This window comes from Coregonus lavaretus (assembly GCF_964263955.1).
Source record: "Coregonus lavaretus genome assembly, contig: HAP1_SCAFFOLD_358, whole genome shotgun sequence".
Classification (NCBI taxonomy): Eukaryota; Metazoa; Chordata; class Actinopteri; order Salmoniformes; family Salmonidae; genus Coregonus; species Coregonus lavaretus.
This window is the reverse complement of record NW_028166433.1, coordinates 19465-33473: the sequence shown is the minus strand read 5'-3', so window position 1 is coordinate 33473 and position 14009 is coordinate 19465. Positions and strand designations below refer to the sequence as shown.

Genomic DNA, 14009 nt, shown 5'->3' with positions numbered 1-14009 from the left:
CTTTAATATTTGTGTATTGCTGTTGACTCAAATGCATACATGCATGATGTAATAGTGATTTCTGTCTTTACATAAATTCAAAGGGAAAATATAAAGATGATCTACTTACTTTCTCCAAACGTTTAACCTATCACTAAAGTGCTCAATCTAAAGCCATAGCATTTTACATATTGAACATGTGTAATCAATGTATAACATAGTATTACATTTCATCTTTGGCTAATATTTGGTGTAAATAGACACACTGATTTCAGTGAAGATTTCTCATAAACATTTAAGGCAGTAATCTAATCAATGTGCAGTTAAATCAATTGATATTTTCTAAGGCATGACTGAAATTTCTGACAGTTCAATATTAGATACCTCAGTTAAAAATTATTGAAGACATTGAGTTGTCACCTTTCAAAGCAGGCTCCTCTAGACTACAGAGGCTGCTTTACACAGACAGCCCAATTCGGATATATATACAGTACCAGTCAAAAGTTTGGACACACCTACTCATTCCAGGTTTTTTCTTTATTTTTTAAACTATTTTCTACATTGTAGAATAATAGTGAAGACATCAAAACTATGAAATAACACATTGAATCATGTAGTAACCAAAAAAGTGTTAAACAAATCAAAATATATGGTATATTTGAGGTTCTTCAAAGTAGCCACCCTTTGCCTTGATGAAAGCTTTGTACACTCTTGGCATTCTCTCAACAAGCTTCATGAGGTAGTCACCTGGAATGCATTTCAATTAACAGGTGTGCCTTCTTAAAAGTGAATTTGTGGAATTTATTTCCTTAATGCGTTTGAGCCAATCAGTTGTGTTGTGACAAGGTAGGGGGGGTATACAGAAGATAGCTCTATTTGGTAAAATACAGTGGGGGAAAAAAGTATTTAGTCAGCCACCAATTGTGCAAGTTCTCCCACTTAAAAAGATGAGAGAGGCCTGTAATTTTCATCATAGGTACACGTCAACTATGACAGACAAATTGAGAAAAAGAAATCCAGAAAATCACATTGTAGGATTTTTTATGAATTTATTTGCAAATTATGGTGGAAAATAAGTATTTGTTCACCTACAAACAAGCAAGATTTCTGGCTCTCACAGACCTGTAACTTCTGCTTTAAGAGGCTCCTCTGTCCTCCACTCGTTACCTGTATTAATGGCACCTGTTTGAACTTGTTATCAGTATAACCTGTCCACAACCTCAAACAGTCACACTCCAAACTCCACTATGGCCAAGACCAAAGAGCTGTCAAAGGACACCAGAAACAAAATTGTAGACCTGCACCAGGCTGGGAAGACTGAATCTGCAATAGGTAAGCAGCTTGGTTTGAAGAAATCAACTGTGGGAGCAATTATTAGGAAATGGAAGACATACAAGACCACTGATAATCTCCCTCGATCTGGGGCTCCACGCAAGATCTCACCCCGTGGGGTCTAAATGATCACAAGAACGGTGAGCAAAAATCCCAGAACCACACGGGGGGACCTAGTGAATGACCTGCAGAGAGCTGGGACCAAAGTAACAAAGCCTACCATCAGTAACACACTACGCCGCCAGGGACTCAAATCCTGCAGTGCCAGATGTGTCCCCCTGCTTAAGCCAGTACATGTCCAGGCCCATCTTAAGTTTGCTAGAGTGCATTTGGATGATCCAGAAGAGGATTGGGAGAATGTCATATGGTCAGATGAAACCAAAATAGAACTTTTGGGTAAAAACTCAACTTGTCGTGTTTGGAGGACAAAGAATGCTGAGTTGCATCCAAAGAAAACAATACCTACTGTGAAGCATGGGGGTGGAAACATCATGCTTTGGGGCTGTTTTTCTGCAAAGGGTCCAGGATGACTGATCCGTGTAAAGGAAAGAATGAATGGGGCCATGTATCGTGAGATTTTGAGTGAAAACCTCCTTCCATCAGCAAGGGCATTGAAGATGAAACGTGGCTGGGTCTTTCAGCATGACAATGATCCCAAACACACCGCCCGGGCAACGAAGGAGTGGCTTCGTAAGAAGCATTTCAAGGTCCTGGAGTGGCCTAGCCAGTCTCCAGATCTCAACCCCATAGAAAATCTTTGGAGGGAGTTGAAAGTCCGTGTTGCCCAGCGACAGCCCCAAAACATCACTGCTCTAGAGGAGATCTGCATGGAGGAATGGGCCAAAATACCAGCAACAGTGTGTGAAAACCTTGTGAAGACTTACAGAAAACGTTTGACCTGTGTCATTGCCAACAAAGGGTATATAACAAAGTATTGAGAAACTTTTGTTATTGACCAAATACTTATTTTCCACCATAATTTGCAAATAAATTCATTAAAAATCCTACAATGTGATTTTCTGGATTTTTTTTCCTCATTTTGTCTGTCATAGTTGACGTGTACCTATGATGAAAATTACAGGCCTCTCTCATATTTTTAAGTGGGAGAACTTGCACAATTGGTGTCCTCAGATCCTCAAAAAATTCTACAGCTGCACCATCGAGAGCATCCTGACTGGTTGCATCACCGCCTGGTATGGCAACTGCTTGGCCTCTGACCGCAAGGCACTACAGAGGGTAGTGCGTACGGCCCAGTACATCACTGGGGCAAAGCTCCCTGCCATCCAGGACCTCTATACCAGGCGGTGTCAGAGGAAGGCCCTCAAAATTGTCAAAGACTCCAGCCACCCTAGTCATAGACTGTTCTCTCTGCTACCGCACGGCAAGCGGTACCGGAGTGCCAAGTCTAGGTCCAAAAGACTTCTCAACAGCTTCTACCCCCAAGCCATAAGACTCCTGAACAGCTAATCATGGCTACCCGGACTATTTGCACTGCCCCCCCACCCCATCCTTTTTACGCTGCTGCTACTCTGTTAAGTAAGTATTTATGCATAGTCACTTTAACTCTACCCACATGTACATATTACCTCAACTACGTCAACTAGCCGGTGCCCCCGCACATTGACTCTGCAACGGTACCCCCCTGTATATATAGCCTCCCTACTGTCACTTTATTTTACTGTATATATAGCCTCCCTACTGTCACTTTATTTTACTTCTGCTCTTTTTTTCTCAACACTTTTTTTGTTGTTGTTTTATTCTTACTTTTTTGTTTAAAATAAATGCACTGTTGGTTAAGGGCTGTAAGTAAGCATTTCACTGTAATGTCTGCACCTGTTGTATTCGGCGCATGTGACCAATAAAATTTGATTTGATTTGATTTGATTTGACTAAATACTTTTTTCCCCCACTGAATCAAGTCCATATTATGGCAAGAACAGCTCAAATAAGCAAAGAGAAATGACAGTCCATCATTACTTTAAGACATGAAGGTCAGTCAATCCGGAAAATTTCAAGAACTTTGAATGTTTCTTCAAGTGCAGTCGCAAAAACCATCTAGCGCTATGATGAAACTGGCTTTCATGAGGACTGCCACAGGAACGGAAGACCCAGAGTTACCTCTGCTGCAGAGGATAAGTTCATAACAGTTACCAGCCTCAGAAATTTCAGCCCAAATAAATGCTTCACAGAGTTCAAGTAACAGACACATCTCAACATCAACTGTTCAGAGGGGACTGTGTGAATCAGGCCTTCATGGTGGAATTGCTGCAAAGAAACCGCTACTAAAGGACACCAATAAGAAGAAGAGACCTGCTTGGGCCAAGAAACACAAGCAATGGACATTAGACCGGTGGAAATTTGTCCATTGGTCTGGAGTCCAAATTTGAGATTTTTGGTTCCAACCGGCGTGTCTTTGTGAGACGCGTTGTGGATGAACTGATGATCTCCGCATGTGTATTTCCCACCGTAAAGCATGAAGGAGGAGGTGTTATGGTGTGGGGGTGCTTTGCTGGTGACACTGTCTGTGATTTATTTAGAATTCAAGGCACACTTAACCAGCATGGCTACCACAGCATTCTACAGCGATACGCCATCCCATCTGGTGTGGGCTTAGTGGGACTATTATTTGTTTTTCAACAGGACAATGACCCAACACACCTCCAGGCTGTGTAAGGGCTATTTTACCAAGAAGGAGAGTGATGGAGTGCTGCATCAGATGACCTGACCTCCACAATCCCCCAACCTCAACCCTATTGAGATGGTTTGGGATGAGTCAGACGGCAGAGTGAAGGAAAAGCAGCCAACAAGTGCTCAGCATATGTGGAAAGTCCTTCAAGACTGTTGGAAAAGCATTCCAGGTGAAGCTGGTTGAGAGAATGCCAAGAGCGTGCAAAGCTGTCATCAAGGCAAAGGGTGGCTATTTGAAGAATCTCAAATATAAAATATATTTTGATTTGTTTAACACTTTTTGGGTTACTACATGATTCCATATGTGTTATTTCATAGTTTTGATGTCTTCACTATTATTCTACAATATGTCTCCTGAGTGGCGCAGTGGTCTAAGGCACTGCATCGCAGTGCTAACTGTGCCACTAGAGATCCTGGTTCGAATCCAGGCTCTGTCGCAGCTGGCCGCGACCAGGAGACTCATGGGCGGCGCACAATTGGCCCAGCGTCGTCCAGGGTAGGGGAGGGAATGGCCGGCAGGGATGTAGCTCAGTTGATAGAGCATGGCGTTTGCAATGCCAGGGTTGTGGGTTCGATTCCCACGGGGGGCCAGTATAAAAGATAAATAAAAATGTATTCACTAACTGTAAGTCGCTCTGGATAAGAGCGTCTGCTAAATGACGTAAATGTAAATGTAGAAAATAGTAAAAATAAAGAAATAACCTTGAATGAGTAGGTGTGTCGAAACTTTTGACTGGTACTGTATATATATATTTATTCTACCACAAATTGGTCTTTTGTCCAATCAGATAAGTTATTTTGCCAATAATTGGACAAAAGATCGGATTTGGGCTGCCTGTGTAAACGCAGCCAGAGTGTATTCCATAGCAGCGTAGTGTTATTGATTGTGGAATATCATCCTTCACGGCAGTGAATGTGCCTGTTGGTTCTAGAGCTCTCAGGTAGCTAGAACATGTTCTACAATCTAGTGGTCTTCAATCCACTGGATGAATGCCCTTTGGTATGGACGGTTGCTTAACCAGGTAGCAGAGCCATAGAAACCTGTCCCTCCCATATTGCCCCTAACGCTCCCTTTCTGCCCCTATCTCTATCCCTGTGTTACTACCCTCCCACACACATACACATACACATACACACACACACACACACACACACACATATATATATAGAATAATAGTGAAGACATCAAAACTATGATATAACACAAATGGAATCATGTAGTAACCAAAAATAGCCACCCTTTGCCTTGATGACAGCTTTGCACTCTCTTGGCATTCCCTCACCCAGCTTCACCTGGAATGCTTTTCCAACAGTCTTGAAGGAGTTCCCACATATGCTGAGCACTTCATGGCTGCTTTTCCTTCACTCTGCGGTCCGACATCCCTAACCATCTCAATTTGATTGAGATCGGGGGATTAAGGAGGCCAGGTCATCTGATGCAGCACTCCATCACTCTCCTTCTTGGTAAAATAGCCCTTACACAGCCTGGAGGTGTGTTGGATCATTGTCTTGTTGAAAAACAAATGATAGTCCCACTAAGCCCAAATCAGATGGGATGGCGTATCGCTGCAGAATGCTGTGGTAGCCATGCTGGTTAAGTGTGCCTTGAATTCTAAATAAATCACAGAGAGTGTCACCAGCAAAGCACCCCCACACCATAACACCTCCTCCATGCTTTAGGTTGGAAATACACATGCGGAGATAATCCATTCACCCACACCGTATCTCACAAAGACAGGGCCGTTGGAACCAAAAATCTCAAATTTGGACTCCAGACCAAAGGACACATTTCCACCGGTCTAATGTACATTGCTCGTGTTTCTTGGCCCAAGCAGGTCTCTTCTTCTTGTTGGTGTCCTTTAGTAGTGGTTTCTTTGCAGGAATTCGACCATGAAGGCCTGATTCACACAGTCTCCTCTGAACAGTTGATGTTGAGATATGTCTATTACTTGAACTCTGTGAAGCATTTATTTGGACTTCAATTTATGAGGCTGGTAACTCTAATGAAGTTATCCTCTGCAGCAGAGGTAACTCTGGGTCTTCCATTTCTGTGGCTGTCCTCATGAGAGCCAATTTCATCATACTTCTTGATGGTTTTTGCGACTGCACTTAAGGAAACTTTCAAAGTTCTTGAAATTTTCCAGATTTGACTGAGCTTCATGTTTTAAAGTAATGATGGACTGTTGTTTATTTTGCTTATTTGAGCTGTTCTTGCCATAATATGGACTTGGTCTAATACCAAATAGGGCTATCTTCTGAATACCCGCCCTACCTTGTCGCAACACAACTGATTGGCTCAAATGCATTAAGAAGGAAATAAATTACATAAACTAACTTTTAAGAAGGCACACCTGTTAATTGAAATGTATTCCAGGTGACTACCTCATGAAGCTTGTTGAGAGAATGCCAAGAGTGTGCAATGCTGTCATCAAAGCAAAGGGTGGCTATTTGAAGAATCTCAAATATAAAATATATTTAGATTTGTTTAACACTTTCTTGGTTACTACATGATTCCATATGTGTTATTTCATAGTTTTGATGTCTTCACTATTATTCTATAATGTAACAAAATAGTACAAATAAAGAAAAACCCTTGAATGAGTAGGTGTTCTAAAACTTTTGACCAGTAGTGTGTATATATTTATATATATATTCTAAACCCCGGAACCCACCCATCCCGCCTTTCTCTCTGTCCCTTACTCCTCTCATCTATTACCCTCTCCCCCTCCTCCCACCCCCGTTGTCCCCCTCCTCCCACCCCTCGTTGTCCCCCTCCTCCCACCCCTCGTTGTCCCCCTCCTCCCACCCCTCATTCTTCCCCTCCTCCTTCCCCTCCCTTACTCCATCCTGTCACTCCCATCCCCGTTGATTTGCACCACACACTCCTTGTCCAGAGGCTCATTGCAGTGGGCAATGCCAAAGTGCTGACTGCTCACCTGGTACCTGCCTTGCTTGTCCAGCCCCATGGCGGGCACGAAGCGCCGCTCAAACTGGATCTCCTGGCGCAGGTAGGACGTCCTCTTCTGGCAGGCGTCGCCCGTGCCCTCCTGGGAGGCGGAGAGAAACACCACTAGCTCAAAGTGGCTGGCGCTGCCCTCACGCAGGGCCGGGTAAAGGGGGCTCTGGCGGTCCAGGACGTGGTAGAAGGTGAGGGGGAAGATGAAGAAGGGGCAGGGGCGCGGACCCAGCCGGTCCAGCTGGAAGTCCAGGTTGGTCTGGTGCAGGACCTGGTTGTCTCTCTCTTCGTACAGCACGGCACTGACCTCCACGTCCACCAGGGGGCGGCGCAGAAGGTTAGTGGCCCGGAACACGAGGCAGGGCTGGCCTTGGTGCTGACCCACCACCGCCTGGGGGCTGAACTGGATGGCCCCCGCACGCTTCTGGGGACGGGCGATCTTAGCCACAAACGCACCTGAAGAGCGGGAAAGGGAGAGAGAAAAAGTGAAGATGTAGATATCAGTCGTTTTCCTTCGAAATATGTATGTTTTGTTGTTATTTTATCTCAAGAGCCCAGGTGAAACAAAGATCGAATATAAAAAAGAAAGCAAAATAATAGAATAAGAATAAATAAATAAATACAAGATGAAGAAGACCAAACAGCTGTGTCCTCAGCATTGAAACGTACAACAACAAACTGAGCAAGTGAGAAAGAGAAGTGCTCCTCTCCATTATAAAGTACCTGTGATGAAGGCTTCCAGCATGAGGCCCAGCAGCATCTGAACTGCCAGCAGGGCTATAGCGCTGGGACAGTCCCCACTGGGGAACATGGTGCCGTACCCAATGGTCAGCTGGGTCTCCAAGGAGAAGGAGAAGGCTGCGGTGAAGCTGGTGATGTATTTGACACACACCACGTGTCCCTCTGGAGGAGCGTCGTGGTCCTCCACCGCCAGGTCTCCATTGAGGTGGGCCAGTAGGTACCACAGGCAGGCGAACAGCAGCCAGTGGGCCACGAAGGAGGTGCAGAAGGCCAAGAGGACCCAGCGCCAGCGCAGGCACACCACTGCCCCCCACAGGTCCTGCAGGGAAGAGCCAGGGTGTATATACCCATTCAATTATTGCTGGCTTCCCAGACACAGATAAAGGCTAATCCTGGTCTAATAATCAAGTTCAATGGATATTCTCAATTGAGAGTTTAAATCCAGGACTAGTCTTAATCTATTTCGGCATAACCGGCCCGTAGAGTGTCTGTGTGTAACTTTTTATTTTAAATTGACTTTTCTGTTTAGTCAGCAGCACCTCTACACCTCAACTATTTAGGGTGTGTGTCAACTCCTTTATTTTACCTGTAGGGCTAGCAGCCAGGCAGAGGCAGAGGCCCAGGACGGCCACAGGCCAGGAGAGGGAGGGGAGGAGCGCAGGGCGCAGTGACCGTCCTTGGTCACTAGGCGCTGGCAAGACAGGTAGGACGGGGATGATGTGGACAACAGGAGAGGGGAAGAGGAGACCTTGTTCCCGTCCAGGTCATTGGTTGTTTTGGTGGTCATGGTTACAGGGAGGTGAGGGGTCGAGGGCAGGCGAGTGGGCAGGTCAGGATGAAGGTATCTGGAAACAAGCACAATCATGCCAAGAATCATAGAGGACCGTTTATAATAACTTTGTAAACATGGACAACTTTGACTTTACAAATCCACTTTGACATTGTTATGTAGTTGGTTATGTACATAGGGGGACAGACAGAGAGAGACAGAAACTTCCATAAACGTCTAGAATGTTGTTGCAGGTGATTAGAGAAGTGCTCAGTGGGGTATCTGTCAGTGGAACACAGCGACATGCAGAGCAGGAATGTGGTGAGTTTAATCTGGGAGGAACAGACTCAGTAACAATCACTACAGTACCAGACTGGGACTTCTCTCTCCCATCTGTTCTCTAGTCTTGTTCAGCAACATGTTACAATGCTTTATGGATGATCACTTGGATAAGTAACACACACCCTCCTCATGTACTGACTGTACACTATATGATAGAATATTTCCGTCAGAACATGGACATGAATGAAGGTTCACCAAGAAGAGAGTGTGATGATGTTTGAGGTTTATATGAAAATAAAAGTCATTCTGTGAGATTAAAGATGCTTTTTATGAACCCATGAAGTCTCTTGTTTGCATTGTGTATGTACAGTATTTGCTGGCTGTAAGAGATGAGCTGAGAAAAAAATACAAAAATGTATGTTAAATGCTGTATCTAACTCACATCATGGACCAGAGGGACATAAAGGGATGCATTGCAAAAAAAAACTGTCCTGTTTATAACTTTAGCCTGTAAATTGTGCACCATGTACTGTTTGTAAGTATAGATGGAATATACAGCTAACAAAGCTATTCCTTTGATACAAAAACACTCTTCAATAAATGTAAATGTCAAAAGCTGTTCAATATTTGTACAGTTAACAAAGTAGAAAATCGTGTTATCGTTTTTTTCTGTGTATTATACGGCTAAAATTACACTTGGTAGTAAAAACTAGCCCTGAGCCTTGACTACACACGAGGACAGTCACAAAAGACAAAATCGTTGCTAAATGTCGTGGGAACCTCACTGGAGTAACTCTATGTTTCTGAGGGGTTTTATTCATCAACATTTAAATTGTGGGTCATAAAATGGGGAATATTGAGGCACTTATGTTGGCTAATTCAATTACAGATTTGTTATAGTCAGAACTAATCACTGGCATGGGCTAACAAGTCAGGCTGCAGCGGCTAGCTTCTAGCTGTCGCTTCTGCTCTCTAGGCCAAGCATGGGACTGTTATTACAGAAATACTATAGGGTAATGGGTAAGCACGGCTACGTGTTAGCGCAGTAAGAAGCGCTTCATTGTCCTGAGGTGGGGGGATGCCATCTTGAGAGAGGCCATCAGAGAGGCTGTCACATGAGGAGCATGCGGCGTGCAGGGGAGGCAAACACACACACACACATACAGTGGTTACGAATCTCCCATATCCCCCCCATGTCTGTTGGGCCTGGTGGCCATTTTCTCCTCAGTGTGTTTGTGAGATAGCGGCGGCTATTAGATGATGCTAACAAACAGCACTCTTTCTGTGGGCTCTCTCTGTGGATGGATGAGGAGGCTCAGTGGCTGCTGGGACAGTTTGGGGTTGTTGGTTGGAGATGGCTTGGCTACATAGCTGCCGAGGCCCTCTATCACGGCAAAGTGGGGTGCAGGAGAGTTTACCATTTTCCAGCGGATACGTCAATTGTAGAAAACACATTACCAGCATGTTATTGAGTGTTTGTATTAGGTGTCAAAGTTTAAGGGGGCATAGGTATATGTAGGAAGAGGCTGTTTTACTTGTCCTCCGATTTCTCCCTCCACTAGCCTCCACTGGTATTGATTACTGCATCTGACAAGTGTTAAAGTTTAATAGCATATGGATGGAAACTCCACTTCCCCGTCTAATGTCCAGCTTTACCCCCCTCCCCATAGAGATCCAATGAGGACAAGAGGGGAGAAGCTGTTAACCACTCGGAGCTAAACAGTTATAGACTCAATTATATTATAGCTAAATCCTGTAAATGCTTTCCCTGTGGTTATGAAACAGAATTGGACAGGTTGTCCAAGTTGACCTCCCTTTGTCCTACTTAGGCCTATATCTAACATGTGTTAAACATTAAAAGAAACACCCATTTTGTTACTTCAAGCTGGAAAAAGTTGACCTGTTATTTGACTTCTTCAGTCTAGGGTCTCTGAGGGTACAAGCTGTGTTTATGTATTCATTTACATGTACATGATTGACAGTAGACACAGTCTTGGTTAAGCTTTGCTGGTATAGGTGATTCGGCTAGTCAATTTCTTGCACAATGTTCAAGAATGTTGCACAAAATCAATCTTGCAATTTGAAGTTGAAAGTCTAACTTTTTTTGGGACAGATTTTTCTGCTTTTTCTGTAGTGATGCAATCCCCTGTCTCTCTTTCTGTCTCCCTCTCTGTCTCTCTGTCTGTCTGTCTGTCTGTCTCTATCTCCCTCTCTGTCTCTCTGTCTGTCTGTCTCTCTATCGATGTCTCTCTCTCTCTCCCTTTCTCAACCCTCTGTCTCTCTCTCTGTCTCCCTCTCTGTCTCTCTGTCTGTCTCTCTCTCTGTCTCTCTCTCTCCCTCTTTCTCACTTTCTCTCTATCGATGTCTCTCTCTCTCTGCCGCTCTGTCTCTCGCTCTGTCTCCCTCTCTGTCTCTCTCTCTGTCTCTCTCACACACAGTCTTGTATTACCCTCTCTCTCTTCCTCTCAGTGGCCGGTGTCGTCTGACTCCCTGTCCGTCCGTAAATTTACTCACCGCAGTGTAGCACAAGGGCCAGGGATCACCCCTCTGATGGTGCCCTTTTCACCCGAGCGCTGATCCGAGGGCGGGCAGGAGGCGAGGCCAGGGGCGGGAGAACCACCAAATCCGTGGGATGAGAAGATGGGGGGTAAATCCTGAGGTATTCCCGAGGTAAAGGAAGGAAAAAGAAAGTGTCACCCCAGGAACTCTTCGGCGTGGGACCCGGACTGAGCCCAACGCTCTGCTCTTCCGATCTGCAGCTCCGGCTCTCTGCCGAGGATGATTCGAATGGTCACATTACTCTGCATGTGGCCAATTAGTGTTCCCGGAAGGCGAGAGAGGGAGGAGAAAAACCCAAAGAACAACACCTTGTCACAGTTCATTGACAGAGCCAGTTGTAGCTTCTCCGAGTCCTGTGGTTGGTAGGAGTAAATGAGTATAGGAATGATGATTAGAGAGAGGTTCTGGAGGGGGAGTGTGACAACAGGGTGTCTTTGTGTGTGTGTGTGTGTGTGTGTGTGTGTCAGTGTGTGTGTGAGAGAGAAGGAGAGAGAGAGAGAAAGAGAGGGGAGGGGGGGTGAGGGGGGGAGAGAAAGTCTGTTGTTACTGTCTATCTGTCTGTCTACCCAGAAATAAGGGTCCTGTGTTTAGAAGACCTCTTGCACTTAGACAGATGGATATCTTTCGCCTGTGCAGTCATGTCTAACTGGTGATTACTTAATGAAGCATTATGAAAGTATTTGAACAGGGCCATGGAAGATAGGCCATGTTGCAGGTGTTGACAAATAAGACATCCAACTTATCCAACCATAATGTAACCTTTAACCTTAACCTAACCCCTAACCTTATCTCAGATAGTAAGGGTTTTATTATTTATTATTATCACCACATTATCCTAGAGTCATCATGTTATAGTGTTGCTATAGAATGTGATTTCAGATGTGGCAACCCTACTTCACAGTGCTTTGCTACTGGTTGGGCTGTAGTAAGCCATATTACAGGAGTTCAAAGGTCACAGCAGGCCGGGTCTCTGACTCTGGTGCTCCTTCACTTCTTTGCATGCACACTATCAACTGTGGCCAGGTGACCTCTGAAATATTGAAAAAGAAAGATGCCTGGGTAAGAGTTGGAAGAGAGAGGGAGGAGAAGGGAGAGAGGGAGGAGAAGGGAGAGAGAGAGGGAGGAGAAGGGGGCGAGAGCTGGAGGATAAGTGGGAGAGAGGGAGTAGAAGGGGGAGAGAAAGGGAGTAGAAGGGGGAGAGAGGGAGGAGAAGGGGGGAGGGAGGGAGTAGAAGGGGGAGAGAGGGAGGAGAAGGGGGAGAGAGGGAGTATAAGAGGGAGAGAGGGAGGAGAAGGGGGAGAGAGAGGGAGTAGAAGGAGGAGAGAGGGAGGAGAAGGGGGAGAGAGGGAGTAGAAGGGGGGGAGAGAGGGAGTAGAAGGGGGAGAGAGGGAGTAGAAGGGGGAGAGAGAGGGAGGAGAAGGGGGAGAGAGGGAGGAGAAGGGGGAGAGAGGGAGTAGAAGGGGGAATGAAGGAGAAGAAGGGGGAGAGAGGGAGAAGAAGGGGGAGAGGGAGGAGAATGGGGGGAGAGGGAGGAGAAGGGGGAGAGAGGGAGTAGAAGGGGAGAGAGGGAGTAGAAGGGGGAGAGAGGGAGTAGAAGGGGGAGAGGGAGGAGAATGGGGAGAGAGAGGGAGTAGAAGGGGGAGAGAGAGGGAGTAGAAGGGGGAGAGAGGGAGTAAAAGGGGGGAGAGAGGGAGGAGAAGGGGGAGAGAGGGAGTAGAAGGGGGAGAGAGGGAGAAGAAGGGTGGAGAGGGAGGAGAAGGGGGAGAGAGGGAGTAGAAGGGGGAGAGAGGGAGGAGAAGGGGGGAGGGAGGGAGTAGAAGGGGGAGAGAGGGAGGAGAAGGGGGAGAGAGGGAGTAGAAGGAGGAGAGAGGGAGTAGAGGGGGGAGAGAGGGAGGAGAAGGGGAGAGAGGGAGTAGAAAGGGGAGAGAGGGAAAAGAAGGGGAGAGATAGAGTAGAAGGGGGAGAGAGAGGGAGTAGAAGGGGGAGAGAGGGAGTAAAAGGGGGGAGAGAGGGAGGAGAAGGGGGAGAGAGGGAGTATAAGAGGGAGAGAGGGAGGAGAAGGGGGAGAGAGGGAGTAGAAGGGGGAGAGGGAGGAGAATGGGGAGAGAGAGGGAGTATAAGAGGGAGAGAGAGGGAGTAGAAGGGGGAGAGAGAGGGAGTAGAAGGGGGAGAGAGGGAGTAAAAGGGGGGAGAGAGGGAGGAGAAGGGGGAGAGAGGGAGTAGAAGGGGGAGAGAGGGAGAAGAAGGGTGGAGAGGGAGGAGAAGGGGGAGAGAGGGAGTAGAAGGGGGAGAGAGGGAGGAGAAGGGGGGAGGGAGGGAGTAGAAGGGGGAGAGAGGGAGGAGAAGGGGGAGAGAGGGAGTAAAAGGAGGAGAGAGGGAGTAGAGGGGGGAGAGAGGGAGGAGAAGGGGAGAGAGGGAGTAGAAGGGGGAGAGAGGGAAAAGAAGGGGAGAGATAGAGTAGAAGGGGGAGAGAGAGGGAGTAGAAGGGGGAGAGAGGGAGTAAAAGGGGGGAGAGAGGGAGGAGAAGGGGGAGAGAGGGAGTATAAGAGGGAGAGAGGGAGGAGAAGGGGGAGAGAGAGGGAGTAGAAGGAGGAGAGAGGGAGGAGAAGGGGAGAGAGGGAGTAGAAGGGGGGGAGAGAAGGAGTAGAAGGGGGAGAGAGGGAGTAGAAGGGGGAGAGAGAGGGAGGAGAAGGGGGAGAGAGG

The 14009-nt window shown here is 46.5% G+C and overlaps 1 protein-coding gene across 1 annotated transcript; it reads right to left on the bottom strand.

Annotated features, from left to right (window-relative positions):
- Window positions 1-6836: 6836 nt before the first annotated feature.
- On the bottom strand, window positions 6837-8483 carry LOC311114716 (inward rectifier potassium channel 13-like; the record flags this gene model as incomplete). Its single annotated transcript, XM_084189951.1, has 3 exons — window positions 6837-7411; window positions 7679-8015; window positions 8283-8483. The coding sequence occupies 3 exons, from the start codon at window positions 8481-8483 to the stop codon at window positions 6837-6839; spliced, it is 1113 nt and encodes a 370-aa protein (XP_084046077.1).
- Between the last annotated feature and the right edge of the window lie 5526 nt (window positions 8484-14009).